Source organism: Calypte anna, chromosome 1 (genome assembly GCF_003957555.1).
Source record: "Calypte anna isolate BGI_N300 chromosome 1, bCalAnn1_v1.p, whole genome shotgun sequence".
NCBI lineage: Eukaryota > Metazoa > Chordata > Aves > Apodiformes > Trochilidae > Calypte > Calypte anna.
Genome location: NC_044244.1, coordinates 100,994,499 through 101,013,266, shown reverse-complemented (window position 1 = coordinate 101,013,266; position 18,768 = coordinate 100,994,499). Strand labels below are relative to the sequence as shown.

The window sequence follows — 18,768 nt, the reverse complement described above, 5'->3', positions numbered from 1 at the left end:
CTTTACAAGCAGAAATATGAAAAATTTAAAGATAAAAGCCTAGAAGTTGTACTTTATGTACCATATGTTTTTTAGCATGAAAACAGATACTTTCATTACTTTTGTGTAATTGGACCAATGTCTGTATGATCTGCAACTCTTTGTGATATTATGTGAAAAATTGACTCAGTATTTTGACCAAAACCTGTTCAAATGTTAAAGGGCAAATATGAACTGTTCTTTATACAAGCTCCAGTAAATAACATGGCTTTGTGGCTCATTTTAGGGTGTCATTAATGTGTGTTTTGTTGCATTTGTAAAATATTTATTATTGATCACTCCACTAGAACAGAAAAATGTATGTGGTAACTTTGATTAATGCTTTCAATGTAGTCCTTGAATCTTTAAAAAATTATTCCTTAGTATGTGCAGAATCTGGGAAGAGTTAGTCTTTTAAATATTTGCACAGCAGTGTTTTTTGTCCCAGCCAGTCCCCTTCTGAAAGACTCTTGGTATTTTGGGGAAGTACAATTAGAACTGTTTCTCATATAAATAATTCAGCGAACAGCTCTCCAATTCCAAAAACATGCTGAATAACATGGAACAGCAATATGCTTACCAGGACAAATCCTTACACTAAATAGGCCAAATCTTGACAGAATTAATTAGAGGCTTTGTATTACCTCTGTGGAAGTCTGACAGCAATAAAAAAAATTAAAAGAAAAAAAAATGAGAGAGAGAGAGAGAGAAAGAAAAAGCAGTATGTATTCAGGCTTTCATGAAGAAACACCTATTTCCAAGAAGGGAAAGTCAGCAAGAATCTATACTCTTTTTCTCACTATAAATATCATTAAAGCCAAGTGTCTCCTAGCCTGTTAGCTAGCTGCAGCTCTTTAATGCAGATTAGCAATAATAATAATGTTATTTTTCTTAATCTTAAAAAAAAAAATCTTTGTCTTAGGTTTACCTCTGTAAAATCAACTTCTAGTTCTGTTGTACAAGGCTGAGAGGAAGGTTTGTATATGGATACATGACAACGTTGTTGCTTGTTTTGCCTTTTGTATCAAAGTATACGTTTTGTTTTTTTTTTTCTTTTTTTCTTTTTTTTACTGGTTCAGCATCTTTACTGAGCCAGCTTTGTCCATATTTTGATGTAAAATTAAAATGAAGCTTAGCAAGGCAGAGTGCTCAAAGTGACTGTTGCCAGTTCTGGTTAAATATGTTTAAAAGGTTCCATTTGCAAAGGAACTATGCTTATTCATGATCTTTTCAGCCAAAGCATAGAGACTAATAACATTATCATGCTGACCCAAGGATAAAAGGATTGTCAGTAAATAAATTAATTTTACAAGAAAAGCAGATCTTTCTTCGTATTTGATTTTCCCATGAAATATTGATTTTTTTTTTTTTAAAGGAAGCATAATTTGAAAAGAAATTGTCTTTGGCAGTGTCCAGTATAATGAAAAAATTGTCTAAGTGAGAACTGAGTACTAGGGAAAATCTGGCTTCAGTTTTTGGACACTTATATTGAAATCTGGTTCAGACTTGTAGGTAATTAATTGTTACAATGAGTATGTCCAGGAAGGCAAAATAAAGTAAATAAACAATTTTTCAATCTAATTTGATGTTATGATTGTATATTTCCTGTAATTATATGACGTGTGCCACTAAAAATATACTTCGGCCACAAAGAGTTATAACTGTATTGTTGTATTTATGCTCTTTTTTGTTTTGGTTTGGCTTTTTTTTTGTTTGTTTCTGAATGCTTTCCTCATCCACTTCTTTTCTTTTTTCCACTCCTGACCACTCAGTTTTTCCACTCAATTTTTCTTTCAGGTGAACCTTCTGATCTGGAGTGAACATAAACTTTCCTCAGAATTAGAGGTTAATTTTCCTTTCCTGTTTTCCTTCAGGGGGCTGTGCAATCAATGAGCATCAGTGTGGCAGTGGGGACTGCATAGCATTGCATAACCTGTGTGACAACCGACCTCAGTGTAGAGATGGCTCTGATGAAGCCAAGTGTGGTAAGATTTCTGTAAGGATTGCGTGCATATTTAATTTATTTAGGTAATTTAATTTAATTTAGGTAATTTAATTTAATTTAGGTAATAATTACCTAGGAAACCAGCCACAAAGCCTCAGCTAGCATAAACTACTGAAGCTTCATCCAGGCCATGCTAATTTACAGAATTTTATCCCATGGAATTTATCAGGGAAGAAAAAAAAAAAAAGGCCCTTCCTGGAAAAGATGGGACTTTCATCTGTGGTCTCAAGATTGCATTAAAAATCATTACATGTTCTCTGTCTGAATCTACTTCATATTTCCAAGTTCTCTCACTATTTGCTGTAAGTAATTTGATTTTCACATCTGTATAAATTCTGCAAGGTAGAGCATAAAAGTCTCCTTGATGGAAATTCCCAGATAGTCTTGTGGGTGTGAAACCAGACTGCAGTGTGAGACACACAGTATGAGCCCACCTGGACCCTATCTTGAGGAGGCATTGACACAGGGTGAAGAGATGGCACATCTGAAAAAGCAGCATCCATTGCTCAAAGTGGAAGTGCATGTTCCTACAACAAGGAGCCAGAAAGCTGCTATTGTTCACTCTCCTGGTAAAATGTTTCTTTCCAAAACAGAGATGTACAGTATATGCTTTATTTCACATAGCATGGAAATAGAGTTCTCTAAACACAAATTGAAATCTAAAACTAATGCCAAAATCATGTAGAGCATAGCACAGAAATTAGATTGCTCTTTCTGATGAAGTGCTGTTCTGACAGTTACGGAGCACTAATGGAAAAGTTAACATCAGGCTTTTAATCTCAGTACAACAAGATTTTCCTTTGTTTTAAAGAAGAATGCTGGGGATCAGATGTGTCCTTGGATGTGTACTGACATTTCTCAGTGATTTCAATATCTTTTACATGCATATATACATAGTGGTATATGAGACATATTTATAATGTACATACATATATATATATGTCTACATAAATTTATATGCATGTGTCCAAAGGCACAGATTCATTCTTTGGATTATTGCTATTAGCTATCTTTGTTGCAAACATACTCTTTCCTTAAAATGTATAAAGTAAAACTCATTTCAGCTCCTTCTTTAACAAAGAGGACTTGAACGGATTCTTCCAGCCATCACTAGAGAAGCTTGGAACAAGTCAGCCATCACCTACATTTTCCCAAAGATGTATTTTACCATAGATTGTCTATTACTTCATTAAAAATTACCTCACATTAAAGGACTGAAAGAATTGTTTCCAAAAACGTATTTAATCCCCAAAGTTGACTGAATCATTCTAAGCCTTAAAATAAAATGAAAATTCAATTACACATCCTCACATTTTGTCTTTACAGTATCCAAAAGTCTTTCTCATTTTCCTGAAACCTGATTCTTATCCAAAGTGATAAGTGAAAGGTTGAGCTAGGCAAATTGTCATTTTCAAAAAGTCCAACTTCTGAAAATGTCCCAGGGACTGCAAAGAAAACACATAGGAATTATCTTCCTTTGCAGAATTCTAAAATACGACATTTTAATTAAGCAGTTGTTGAGTGCTCAATTACTCTCTTATTCCTTACAAATTATATGTTTGGAGAAGAACATGAATCTGATGAGGAAAAAGGGAAAAGAAATTGTAGTTTATATAGAAGAGAGGATCAATGTCAAAAGTAATTTGGAGAAATCTCAGAGTGGAACCAATTCTGAAATTTTCTCCTGGAAAATTTCTCATGACTGAAGTTTGCCATTACCTAATCACAATATATCACTTCTTTCAGTCATACACTCTGGGTGTCAAAGAGGCATTCCTAAAAATGTATTTTTTAAAATTATTATTTTACTTTTTACTGTAGTGAGTATGATTTAGATTTTTGTGGAAATACTTTTGTGAGAATAAGTGTTCTGAACAACTAAGATTTTTTGTAGTTTAATTTTGGCAGCCAGTTAGTCTCAAATGCATTGTATGTTTTTCCCTCCTTCATGCTGGCAATAACTGTCATCTGCCTGAAACGCAGCTGTAGCTCCTGAGACATACATGGAATTTGGTTGACCTTCCTAAACCTTATGGTCCATCTCCCTTACTCACTATGTATATGATTTTTCACAAAATACTTAATGAGTTTCTGAATTTAATTCTGAATATTTTGGTTTGGCAGAAGTTTTGTTAGAAAGATTGAATTTCAGGGAGCTTTTCTTATTTTTGTGTGTATGTGTTTAAGGCTGCAATGAAAACAGTGAAAATTCTCATATCAATTGGAACTGGAAAATCCAATTTTCTGTCAGCTCTAGTTTTAACCTTAGTTCCAATCAGTGTTACTGAGCATCACATAGCTAGGTTTTCACAGAGTGTCTGGAAATTACATAATGCTGGCTAAGAAAAAACTTCAGTTAGACTTGATGGAAAATGTACTGTTTATTGTCTATTCATGAGACATTTGCAAAATACAGGGTATGGAATTCTCCTGTGGCAGAAATATAGAAGGAGATAACAATAACATTTCCTTCTTGTGGGAGCACAACATCCTGGAGATGCTGGGTTTATTACCTCTGTAATGTATTTTAACCTTTTTTTGTTCTTTGCTTGTAATAATAAATCTGTTTATATTACAGTTCTGTTTGCTTGGGGCTGGGGGGGAGGGTGTTTTACCACCTATCTAAAACACTTCTGTCCATTTTGGTCTACAGTGAGATTGCTTAATGGGTCTCTAAGCACTGAAGGGCTATTGCAGGCCAGGATTGGGCAGACGTGGTACCCGACCTGTGCAGATGATTGGAATGAACAGATTTCAGACAGTGTTTGCCAGCGGCTGGGGTTAGGGTGAGTGAAAAATATCCATTGTGACTTGGTTTCAGGTTTGTTGAGTCTTTATATTTTATATGGTGTTTTCCTCATCATTTGACCGGTGTCTTTACCATTTAAAAAAGGGCAAAAGTATTTTTCTACGGCAAGTGAAGTTCTTGGTGTGCCAACAAATTTCTAAGTGTTGCAAACCCTGTCTTCTTGGCATTTGTTACATGATTGATGACTCTGAGATGGTAAATTAGGCATAAGGATACATATTGGAGAGCACTGGGAGACTGAGGTGGAGGGACGAGTCTTTTAGCACTTTGTCATCATTTAAGTCTTCACTTTCATAAGAACAGCTCAAGAGTAAAGCTGGAGCAAACAACAGTCTTGCTTGCTTTGCTATCATACTAATGTTCATTTCAAGTAAATTCATGGTAGTCACTTGGGTACCAAGCTCTTGGGCTCCCATTTCATCCTTTTCACTAGATCTGAGCTGCTGAGAGAGGAAACTGTATATCTCTTAAGGTATACTTAGAGGCTGAAGGGACAAGGGAATTATAAGGCTGAAAAACAGATTTGGCTTCATTCACTGTGCAACAGCATTTCCAGGGAAGGGGTGGAGAGAGCTGAGTGCAGGAGTGTTGTATCTTTCAATCTATGCTAAAATTTATGGTCTAAATTCTGGCCTTGCTTACAGTGTCTGCAACTTCACTGCCATCCACTGAATAATAAATAGCTTTCCTACAGTGCTTAGCATTTCAGGGAATGTCACTCATCCAAGTAATAATCAAATTAAATTCTAAGCTTGCAATTCATTATGTTGGTCTCTGACCAAAGTAGAATGTCTGCAAATGACTTTCTGATAAATTAATTGGAAAAATCATGGGGTTAGGAGGACTTAGGAAATATCCAAGTGTTATTTAAGAATATTTTTAATCGTTGGATGAATGTATGCTGGTTTGGGGGTTTGTTTTTAATTTTTTCACTTTGGGAAGGTAATGAAGTTTTTTAAATACCAATTACCTACATACATAAACTACAGTCAGACTTGATGCATGCAGGCATCTCATTTATGCTTGCATATAAAAACATGCAAACTATGACTAGATGTTCTTTTTTACCTTGTCCTTTACAGTGGCCAACAGCCTTTCTCCTCAGATTCTTTCTCTCCTTCCCCCATCTCTTTTCTTTTTATAACTTTTGGACACTAGTAATTAAGTGGCTTTTGTCTCCATAAGATTCTCTAGCAACATATTTCAATTTGTCTCTATGAACTAGTCAGATATACTTCTTTAAAAATATCCTATTAAGTTTCCTGGTAACTTCCTCTAATTCCATTTCTTAGTTTATTACATATTCCCATTGTCAATAAAAGGTATTTTTAAACCTAAACTGCATTACATTCTCGTGTCCGGGTGCTGCTGCTGTCAATGATCCTAAAGACTAGGATAAAATTCTCATGCATATACATATTTATAATTACTGTAAGCATCACACTATTTCTGCCTTCCAAGAATCCACTGAGAGCAACATATTTACTAATAAGCTTCACATTTTTTACTAAATGGATGTTTGTAATAGCAGGGCATGGGTAGGCTATAGCTCTATGTTTTAGAATCACGTTTTATTTGAGAAAGAGGCTAAGATTTCTCTAGAACAATATACTTCTAATGTTGATTGCTTATACATTTGCTAGTCTTATTTACTACTTAATATATGGAAAGTATTGAAATTATATAGCACATTCTGATTATTTATGTAGCTGGGCTAGAAAGTGCAGTGTTCCACACAGATTTTAAGAAATCACATGTGTGAATCCTTTCCCCTCCATTTTTCAAATATGTGACTGTCACATTTTTGATATGTGCCAAACCAGAGGAAAATCTGGAGGGATGTCTGTGTTCATCTGCAAAATTTAGCTTAGGCAAATAATTTATAAATATTCTTAGTGAGTATGGGTTGCAAGGTGCCTGAACTGATGCTCTTCAAGAAGCCTGAACAAGAGCCTTTCCTCAGCTTGCACTTGAGACTGTCAGCATCTGACAACCCTGTGAAAATGTGAGGGGTTTTAGCATCACTTTTCCTTGAACCAACAAAGTCATACATTGATCTTCTCAACATTCTTCTGCTCTGGTGTGAAACATGCTTGTTTCTCTGGGACCAGAGACAGCTGGGTCTTTATTAAATTGTACCCAGGAAGGATACCTTGCAATTTTGACATATCCAAAGGTCCAACAAAGACTGAGAGTTTAGGACCTGCTTCAACCCTGCAGTCTGTTTTCTTCATGAACTCACAAAATTCTTGAGAAGGAAATGAATTCATCAGAATTCAGTGTCTTATTTGAGATTTCCAGGTCACTTTGGTTTATTTTGTCCCATCTTATGAATTATCAGCAGTAGGTACATGCCTGGCTCCCTGAGACACCTCAGAAAATCCTGTCTTTGACTGATGTCAGTATGCTAAGAATATAACATACAGCCTGGAAGGGCTAGAAGTGATCACCTAAAATTTATGCACAGAGGTTTTTATATTCAGATGAACCCATTGGGTTATTAAACAGAATGATATTACTTTGCTGTATAGCCAATGAGTGTCATGTGGTAGATGTAAGAGCCTGGTTCTCAGCGTGTTCAGGCTGGTTTTGCATTATTAAGAACCAGAATAGTCCTAATAATGTGGTGATAAAATGAATGTAATGTAAGTTGTAACCAAGTAATAATGTGCACTTTGACCTAAAATCCACAGAAATCTCAGTGGTGTTTTTTGAACTTGCATGTATGCACCTTCACTTAGGATCACACATTACGAGTAAACTTGGCTTGAGCATATTGCTGAAGAAACTTCATTTTAAATCTAGAAATTATAGAGAGATTGCTTTTTTAATAGTTTGCAAATTTTAATATATATATACTATATATATATATATAATTTTAATATAAAATATTAAAAAATTGTGTGCATGGAAGCACGTAGAAAGCAGGAGCTCTTCATTAATCCACATCTGAAAAAAAGCTTTTTCTTACACCAAAGATAGTGTTTACTACTGTTCTTCATTGTTTGTTTTTAATAATTGTCAGAAAATCAGCAGATGAAAAAGAAACACTGCAGGATAAGGAAAATTAGGATTCCTTATACTAATAGTAATGTTTAGCCCTACTTACTTACCAATAAGTTAATTAGGAGAGTAGCAGAAAAATTTTGTTGTCACTCATAAAGCTTAGAGATTTCCAGTTGTCATTATTGGAAGTTTTCTTAAAAAGGACTTAGATTTTCTTTCCAAAAGCTGGGGAGGCATAATAAAGCTTCTATGGACACAGAGAAGCTCAGAGAAGTTCCAGACTGTAATTCAGAAATTCAGCATTTATAAAAATAAAATTAGGTTGCTCAGTGTTTGCTGTAAAAGACCAAGAAACACGCTGAAGTGAGGTGAGAGATTTTCACAAGTATTATGAGGTTCAAGAAGCTTTGACTTGGAAGCTTTGTAACTTTTACCCTATTATGGGGCCTGCTACATAATCTAGTAAAACACGCATACAAAGTTTCCTGGTGTAATGTGCCATGGAAAATACAAGCCAACAACGTTCATAAATGTACATACTCTATGTTTTTCCTGGTAGCATGTTCATGTTTTAAATTGGTAAAAGCTCCTGCTCACTAACTTTCCCAAGAAGCAGCTTAGTACCTTTTACATATATTTGCGCTCATTGTAATTCTGTGATTAGACTGATCTCAGTGAAGTTCCTCATCACAGAATTTGACTCTACCTACTTGGCACTTTACTATTTTTCTATAACATCTACAAGGGCAAGTCAGGGTTCTGGGGGAATCTCTGAAATACATATTAGTATACCAGTTGGTTATATAGAAAAAGATGTATGAGCTAGGCTGTACATATATCTAGAGACAGACTTAAGGGGGCTTTGTCATTTTCAGATTAAAAAATGCTGCAGAGGTTACTTTTTCAGTAGGATGGGTCATACAGCTCTCCTGGTGGAACAGCAGGGCTATTGAAGACTTTCATTCTCCTAAGCCTATTTTTGCTCCATACAAAGCAGATTTGGAGAAAGGTTCTAGACATCATGCTTCCCAGGAGAATGAGGTTTATTCCACTTGATGAGAAGAGATGGTACTTTCTCGATACATGTGTGAGCCCTGTGTATTAACCTGCACAAATGGTTTTCTTCTTTCCCCTGAACTATGTAAAGATAAAGGGTCAGATGCAAGTAGGCATCCAACCTCCCCAGAATTTCTTAGTCTGGCCACAGCAATCTTTTCTCCCCATGCTCTTCTCAAGAGAAAACAAAAGTTTCTTGGGTGGATGTTTCAAGCTGGCTGTATGCAGTATCACAAAGTATACGATGCAGAATGGGCCATAAAGTAAATGTGAATATGGGATGTAAACATCAAATTGATTTATCTCACCAGTAGTACACAGAATACTTGCTGTTCAAACGTCTTTTGTTGCAAGAAAAAAATCAAGTTGAGAAGTAATCCTCACCTCAGAGGAACTATCCTCTTCAGTAGCAAACATAACACTCTTGGCATACTCTACAGTTATATTGATTTTGACACATCTATGAGGTGACACAACTCTAAGGGATGCAGCTTTCATTCCATTAGATTCTTCATGATATAAAATGTAGATTCATTTCTTCTCTAGGCACAGAAACATAGTAGCAATGTAATTACACCACCTCAAAAAAGAAAAACTGTGACATTTCAAGGTTCAGCTATTACTGTTCCATTTTGCATAGTAGGTTTTAGCTCCATACAATTAAGAACTGGTACTGCAAACCTTTCATTATGGCACAGAAAAGGAGAAGCTGATAATTTACTTCTATTAGAATAATTAATTTCTCTCTCCTTCAGTATTATTGTAGCATTAGAAATCTTAGAATAAGATGTAAGAGTGAAAGTAGGTGAGCCACATTTTAATCCATGTGAGTTTTAAGCTTAAAAAATCTCCTGAAAATAGTAATTATTCCAGGAAAAACATTTTGCAGCTTGTTCTCCCAGCACAATCATTTATCAAGAATTGCTCTTGTGGTGGAACAGGTTAAATATGTAAAAATTTGCATGTTTCTCTTTTGGTTCCAGGGGTGTAAATATGTCATCAACTGTATCATTCACTGGAGATGGCCCATTTGTCAGCATCACCAAATCATCTAATCACAGCCTAATATTTACAAAAAGGTGAGTAGAGTAAGGTTTTTCCTCATACAAAGTATAACTTAAAGGATGGTGGTGATCATTTATACCCTAATTTCTAGCTCAAGCTTATCTGAGAAGGTAACATGGTTCTATATGTCATCTGGGCTATAACCATATCTAAGTTTTAATCTCTGTTTACTGTAGAATTATGTGTAACATTTGACAACTCAGTCTTCCCCCTTCCAGCCTTGTCCATCTATTGTAGATTTAAAAGGAGAATTATGCTCAGTACTTTCTTAGCTATAATTAAGTACAAATTTAAATGGAGTCCTTATACATTTACTGTGGAAGAGGCAAATACGATTATTTTTACAAAACATTTATGATCTAGAAATCTCTAAATTAATAGTAGATAACACAGTAGAAGATCTCAAAGGGAGTGGCATACACCCATGGTTGTATAGCAGTTATCACACCAGGTTCTCTCTGTAATCAGTAGAGAAAAATAAGCACTCCCAACTGAGATCCATCAAGGCATCTGTGGAAATATGTTGAGTCACTTTGCAATCCATTGTCTTTATTGACACAAATTTAAGACTAAGAGGGGATTGGTAAGGTAAACAGCCCATGGATGGGTCTATATTTGTCTATATTTAGACAAATTAGTCCCACTTAAAAATTACTTCTTGATTTGGCTCCACGTCTAAAAGTGAATCATTAGGTGAGATTATTCTTGCAATACATTTGATTATTTTCTAATCTTTCACAGTCCAAATAACAGCTGAAGTGTTACTGAAGGGTCTGGCAAACTGGTAGAGTTTCTTGCAGACTAAATGAAAATGTAACATTAGGATTATGTTCTTCATATATTCTGGGATTTATAGTATGCTTCCAAAAGGAGAAAGGCTTGCTATCATATATATATATGTATATACATGTATAAAATTACTTAATTTACTGTCTTCCCACTTACAAGAGGGCTTATTATACACATTTTCCTAGAATCCTACCAAAAGCACGGAGGCAGAAAACTACTGACTAATTGCTAAAATGCTGAACACATGTTGAGGATTTTTTTTTTTTTGTAGGTTTCCATTATAAATATACCACGGAGTCAAAAAGCAGAATAGAATTCTTAATTTGTTCTGCTGCATTTTATTCATAGTAAAAATATATATGTTATAAAAACGATATTTTTAGATACATTGATGACACTGAGAGGCACACAAGGATGGGTATTCAGCATGTGCTGGATGGATGCTCCTGTGCTGACCATGAGGCAGCTGAGGACTGGTGAATTGAAGTGCAGGCAAGGGAGTATTTTTCATAGCTTTAAAGATAGCTTCAGAAATTTTAAAAAACAAAACAAAACAAAAAAAAAAAAAAACCAAAAAAAAAAAAAACAACAAAAAAAAAAAAAAAAAAAAAAAAAAAAAAAAAACCAAAAAAAGAGACGTGATACTGATTCTACTAAAGAATCAATAGGTACTGGTGCTGGAACAAAACCTAATTACACACAACTCCTTTCTTCAGTGTTAAAAAACAGCAACAAATCTGACATTTTGGGTGCTAGCTTGGCTAATTTATCTGTACAGTACCACTGATCACTCTTTTAAAGACAATGGAGGGAGTTTATGCATTTCTGATTGTCATTTATGTTTGTCTCACTTACAAAGTCAATAGAGATTTGACTACAAATTACAAAATTTGTTTTCCATTTTTTAAATTGCAGCTTTAAAATTACAGATCTGTCTTGAAGTAAAAAAATCACCATGTGGGACTACTCGTAACTGGAGACATTTCTCATTCCTAGTCCCTCTGTAATGAAGATTTAACTGGGGAGGTGGAGGAGAGTCACAGCTCCCACTTGCCCTTGTTGCACCACTGTGCCGCTGCAAAAAAAGCTGGGTCATGTTGTGTTATTTCCTTCACAAAATATATCAAATTTCAGAGAAAAAATAGTGAAGGTACATAATACCATCTCATGCTTAGAGAATCCTTGCCTTTTTTCTTTTTAAAAATCTGTGGAATGCACACTGCAAACTAGTTGTTAACAGACTTTTTTTTTTTTTTTTCTTCCCCTGATATTTCTGTGTGTATCAAATTTAAATTACTAGCACACACAATGTCCCAAGTGTTCAGATTCTTTACAAGCTATGACAATAATCTAAAAAACTCTGACATCAGAAATGCTTGGGTAGTTTTGATCTGTGGTCTTGCACTCTTCACATTCTGGCTTTATATCTCTGCTAGATAATTTCTAACCCTGTATATGCAGCTATATATATTTTACAGTGCATTATCATCTTAGTAAAGAGATATAGTAAGATCAAAATAAACTCAAAATCTTTGGTCACACTGATCTCTAGTGGTAAGTTATTGAAACATCTCATAAGGTAGAAAAAAATATCATATGCAGTTGCAATCTTGTTCAGAACAGATGGCTCATTTCCCAAAACTCTAGGGGAGTCTAGTTTTATTTCCATAACATACAAAAATTAAGTGTCCATTGAAGTGGAATCTGTACATTTAGTATTATATAAAATAATGCTGTGTATTTATAATCAAAATATAATTAAATCATGTAGGAAAAATATCATCTTTAACAGTTTATGTTGATAAACTAATGTCTCTATATATGCTTATACTCATTTACATATGAATGTGTATGTATGTATATTTTACATTTGTTAGTGTAACTTGGTTTGCAGATAATTGTGATTTAATTGCACTTTCATTCTAGAGAACACTGTTTAAACAAGCTGGTGGTTCATCTGCAATGTAACATTAAACGTAAGTACACATATCCTGGGAATATTTCACACAGAAATAAAACTGTTCAGTCCATAAAGCCTAATGGTTACAGTTTGAATTGAAAAATTAGAGAATAGACTATAAAAGCTATATGCATAATGATGTAAACACGGAAAAATCTGCAGTCTTCCCTTGTTTTCAGTTAACCATACACCAGAGATGTGTCTGTACTGACAACACAAACATAAAAACTGAAGTAGGTGTGAGGAAAGGACACATTAAATCCAAGCTATAAAGTGGTATTTTTATTTCAGCTATAAAACATCAAACATTTTTCCATGGTGACAGAATTTCTGAGTAGCACTTCACTTTTTTTTTTTTTTTTAGCTTGTGGGCAACACCTGGTAACTCAGAACAATGGACCAAGGATTGTTGGTGGAAGTGATGCCAGAAGAGAGGCTTGGCCTTGGATAGTTTCACTCCATTTTAATTCCAGACCTATTTGTGGAGCTTCTCTTGTCAGTGATGAATGGCTGGTGACAGCAGCACACTGTGTATATGGGTAAAGTTCACTGTACTCAGAAGCTAACACTTTCTGAGACTCCCACAACATTCAAGCATCCAAATGGTGGACAGTCATTAATAAAGCTTGGCTGAAGTGGGACCTGAGCCATTAATCAGTCCTGTACAGAGCAAAACACACTTTCAAAGGATCCTATTGAAATCGTGGGGGAGAGGCACTTTTTAGATAGTTCTAGATGTTTAATTTAGAATGAAATTATTATAAATTCACAAGTGCCTCTTTCTCTCCACTGACTGACATCTTTCCAACTAGCAGAGATGGCCATAAGACATCCATGTCATATATTTTCTTTTTTATTTTAATGCGGATGAAACACTTGTTTTACGTGCAGGTTCATTAAGGAGACATCAGATTATGAATAATTTGCGACACTGATATAAAAAATTACCAACTCTCTGTTTAATTACTGTGTCCTGAATCACTTTACATTCTAGTAAAAGAGAATCATGGAAATTAAGCAGCATTTTCTGAACAATGAAGAATTGTTCAGAGGCATGGTATTAATACTGAGCATTTGCACTTAATCCACAATTAATGTGGGCCTCCATTAATTAGTTGAATCACTGCTAGTGGTATAAAAGATGACATCATACTTCCTAAAGGTAATCTCAGTGTTGCCTGTTCCTTTTGTATATTATCATGGATTGATCAAGATTTACTGTGTATCACTGGAATGAGTCTTGATTTATGTGTTCGGATGCGGCAATATTGGATATCTGCTAGATGGTGTTATTTGTACCATTCAAAGAACTGATGCATAATTAAATATTTTCTAGGTTTTTCTTATATAACAACTGTAACAAAAATAAGTGTTGTAGAAGACACATAGAAACTGGAATGGAAAAAAAAAGGAACATTAATATCCAAAATCACAGTAGAGCTTTTATTATAAATAGCTACATAGGCAGTGGAGACAATGCCAATATATTAATGCTGCCTCATTGCATGACAGGAGCTCTATACCACACAAAGTGAAATAAGAAGGATCAAGCTCTCTCCGTTCTAACACAATATATATACACATGGTCCTCCTTTCTCATTTAAATCACCTTTGTGTTTTCACTTAAATCTCATGTTAGCATCCTGACTTTGCTGGAATTTTCCTAAGTTGGACTTTGCAGTTTTGCACCTTAATTATCAACTCTTACCTTAAATTCTCCTAGTTTAGAACAAGATAATGTCTTGATGCCAAGCCAAAATATCAGCAGAAATCAATTCAATAAAACAATCAGACTGAAAACATATTTTTGAAACTATAAATTTGTTGATCTAGTCTCTAACTTAACTACAGCCTCAAATCAGCATACACAGCTCAGAAAAAAAACCCAACAAAACCAAAAAAGCAAACACAAGATTACATAATATTTTGCCTTTGCATATTTTTTTTTAATTTAGATTTAAAAATTAGAAGACGACTAATTTTCTGAATCCATGAGCTGCAGTATTCCCAGAGATATTTTAGACCTCTTATTCTTTAGACATTCCATAACAATTTTCTAACTTGGCCTAATATTAATTGCCTGGTGAGCAGTCAGCAGTATTCCTCACAGTGTTTAAAAAGCCACAGTAATTTAGTTAATGTATTTTCCTCCTCTGCACTAGAGTCTGATTAATTCTTTATTGATAATTTATTATAAGCTCAACATGAAAAGTCAACCACATAATTCTTCAGAGTGGCTGTTTAAGATAATATTACTATCACAAAAATAGTAAGCACATTCACAGCAGGGTTTTTTTTTCGTTGGTTTTTTTGTTTGTTTGGTTGGTTTTTTGACAAAAAACATGCAAATGCTATGTATTACCATGAGGTTAAAGATAAGCATTTTTCCAAACACATTTTACAAACCTTTCATTAATCATTCCTAATTGTGAACATTCCTTGCATCTTCTAGGAGGCAATTAAAACCATCTCAATGGAAAGCAGTTCTTGGGTTGTATGACCAATCAGATATGACACAGCTTCCAACAGTATTTCAAAAAATTGATAAAATAGTTACAAATCCTCATTACATGAAGCATACAAAAGACAGTGATATTGCTCTGATGCACCTGCAGTACAAAGTGCAATACACAGGTGAGTTATTTTCCCACAAACCATTTTTACACTGTTATGCAAAACTATAACTGTGCTAAGCATCTGAGAGTGGTAGTGTGACATTTTTTACAACTTAATCATTCTGGAGTCAGTCCAGTACTTACTCGATATCTTGCCTAAAAAGTGGTTTTAAATTAATGAACATGATGTGACTTTATAAAAACCTGAATACAGAAAAGAGGCTGAAATTGATTGCTTCTTTCTCATTCACAGATTATATACAACCTATCTGCTTACCAGAAAAAAATCAGCAGTTTTTACCAGGAATTAACTGCTCCATTGCTGGCTGGGGTAGTATCATGAATGAAGGTGGGTCCTCTCTCTGGAAAATTATAACAAGCATAAAACAGAGGGAAAGCTTCCTCCTGATTCCACAGGCATTGCTATGGTCACGTAGTTTAGAGAGGTACCCCTCCATATGAAAATTTGGGAACTACCCACCTCCACTATTTCTTCTCTAAAATAAAAGAGTTATAACATATTTATTAGAAAAATGTGCATATTGAAGATTGTATATCATTAAATGATGAAAAAAACACCTTATTTCATTCCCTTAGAAATTAGGATGACTATTGCTCTCAGTGTGAAATATGTCCATTTTATTTCCAGATATTGGACAGGGGAGGAGAAAGATTAGTCTTTTGGGGAATGTGAAAATTATTTTCCCCAGAAGTCAAGAATACTGACTGTAGTGTGAAATATATGTTGTGTTTGTATATCCCATGCTCCAGATTTGGATTCTCAGCAAAATATTAAGCATATCATTCGACTTCCACAGTAGCTTGTACACACTTGCTTCTACATTTTCAGAATAAAAGTTGGACTTGAAATTTTGGGTAGGAATCAGTAACAGAGATTTTTACAAAAATCTGAAATACTCAATCAAAATTATACAATGAATAGTGAGGAAATATTGGACTATCCAAGCTCCTGAGCCTCTAATTATCCTTCAGATCTCCCCACAGTGAGTTCATAGTCATTGATTTTAGCAATCTTGATTTAATTATAACCAAATTTTGTCCCATTACACAAATGAAAGACAAGATTCAGCTAATGAGCACCATTTAATCAGTGATTGTGTTACAGAGATACAAGCCTGAATAATACAGTGGTGAAACAGAGCTTCCTGCTGCTCAGTAGCATGCCAAGCAGGATGTACCTATTTATTACAGTGGATAAATGTACTTTGTATTTTCATCAGGTCCCACTTCTGATATATTGCAAGAAGCAGAGGTCCCTCTCATTTCAAATGAAAAATGTCAACGATGGATGCCAGAATATAGAATTACTGAGAATATGATCTGTGCAGGGTATGATACAGGAGGAATAGACTCCTGTCAGGTAAACACAAGCTAGTCATTTCCCCTGCTAGTTTACACCACATCTAATAAAATTGTCCTGTCATTAAAACCAGGATAATCACTGTCCATGATTGTGATTTCTACTCACACTATTTTGCCCATTAATGCTTTAGCAGGATACAAGTTGAAAAAATAAAAAAGTAATTCATATAATTTTGACATAAAGCACTATGGGGGGGGGATAAATATGAAGACTGGAAATATTCTGCACTAAGCTTTGAATAATTCATGATAAGGAATTCCAAAAGGGACATGCTTAGGGAAAAGCAGAGTACTGAAAAATAAATACAATATAGATTGAATCTCAGAAGTGCTTCATGACTTTTTGTCAGTGTTTGGCCACAGCATTTTGCCTTTCTGCACTAATCTAATATGATGCTTCCTGGGGATCTCATTTTATCAGTTCCAGCTTTGCTTATAACACACTGCTTCTCTTTGAGGACATAATCAGAATTGGCCATCATGTAATTTTTTTCTTCCAGCAATACAGAATATGAGGCATAGAGACTGGCTGGTTCTTCTCAAATCTGATCAGCAGCTGTCTCACATCCTTGCTTTTGCTTTGCCTTCAGAGCATAAGCCTTCATCAGGTTCAGTGACTCTGGATGGTTTAGGAGGAGCTTGTGCAAGACTAATTTCACTTACCATTCCTTCAGCCTCTGTGGCTTTCCTCTTTCCTCTTTGCCTTCTAAACCTCATACTGAAAAAAAGCAGTGTAGCACTGTAGGCTGATAGAGAGCACCAGTGACCAGTGTTGTGATCAATGACCATTCAACCATAAGCAAAGAACAAGTGAGCCTTGATAGTGCTTCAGCCTTGAGGCTGCTGACACAGCCTTTGAACTTTTGTGGATGCCCAAGAGCTATGGGCAGAAATATTTTAATGGATAAGTCCTTGCAGAACTCTCCTGTAAAGTTCTAATCACAGGGCCATGACAAGAGTTAAATAAAACCAATTCAACTAACTCAATAGTGACTATTTTTCATTCTCTGTTTTCTTTCTCATCAGAACTCATAGCTGACTTAATGCCCCACACAGGCTGTGGTATGAATTAAATTCGATCTCCCACAATCTGCTGCAATGCTACATCTCCTAAACTAGGGAGCAGGAGATATGATAAAAGGACATCTCCTCTTCTGGCAATATTGCCATCTTTTTCTCTAAATTTGAAATTGCAGAAACCCTAGGGTGAACAAAAACAGAACTGCATTTTGACTTAATCGATTCAACCAAAAAATAATCCTAGGCTCCTACACGTTTACACAGGTTTTGTGAAGAATGAAGGGTTGAACATAAAAATAAGGAAAAAAAATCATTTGACACTCAGTCTTACATTGAAAGACGTGAGAAGAGCTTAAGATCACACTCTTTACAAAACAAAACAAAAACAAAAAATAAAGAAACAAAAGCCCCCCCAAAAACAGTAAAAAAAAAAAAAAAGGACTTTTTCCACGAGGATTAACACAAATAAAACATCATAAGCAGGCTCTGGTTTTGAATTAACACTTCATTTTCATTTTTAACTTTTGAATTTCATATTGCAGGGAGATTCAGGTGGCCCTCTGACCTCTGAAGATGGTGACAAGTGGTTCTTGGTTGGTGTGACATCATTTGGCTATAAGTGTGCATTTCCCCAAAGACCAGGAGTGTATGCTCGAGTCACCATGTTTGTGGATTGGATCAAAACAATAATCTATTAATTAGTTATTTTTTAATGAATTAGATCTTAAAGTTTGAAAGGAAGACACTGTATAATAATGCAAACCAGAGGGGCATTCCAATCTCAGAGTTCGAGAAACTGAATAAATATTTAAAGTGTGGTGAGGATAATATTAATAATTGAGAACATCATTACCAATTGAGAGCAGTATTTTTTTTAAATGCTGTGGTTTTGTTAATGAATAGGTTTATCATTTTACTTGCTTTATATTAGACCATGGGGAAACATAGTAGAGGTGCTACAATGCATAAGTCTGCAAACTGCAAATGCTTTATTAAAAATTGGTCTAAATTATTAATTTCAGGCCAAACATTATTGGCTTTA

The 18,768-nt window shown here is 34.9% G+C and overlaps 1 protein-coding gene across 1 annotated transcript in view; it reads left to right on the top strand.

The window, feature by feature from the left end:
* TMPRSS15 (transmembrane serine protease 15) overlaps positions 1 to 18,424 on the top strand; it is a 50,389-nt gene extending 31,965 nt beyond the window's left edge. The window contains exons 18-26 of the mRNA XM_030454971.1: positions 1,893 to 2,003; positions 4,677 to 4,809; positions 9,878 to 9,973; positions 12,675 to 12,724; positions 13,073 to 13,247; positions 15,161 to 15,342; positions 15,577 to 15,672; positions 16,565 to 16,704; positions 18,269 to 18,424. Coding sequence (XP_030310831.1) covers positions 1,893 to 2,003; positions 4,677 to 4,809; positions 9,878 to 9,973; positions 12,675 to 12,724; positions 13,073 to 13,247; positions 15,161 to 15,342; positions 15,577 to 15,672; positions 16,565 to 16,704; positions 18,269 to 18,424 — 1,139 coding nt within the window. The remainder of the gene's footprint in view (positions 1 to 1,892; positions 2,004 to 4,676; positions 4,810 to 9,877; positions 9,974 to 12,674; positions 12,725 to 13,072; positions 13,248 to 15,160; positions 15,343 to 15,576; positions 15,673 to 16,564; positions 16,705 to 18,268) is intronic.
* Positions 18,425 to 18,768: the final 344 nt, after the last annotated feature.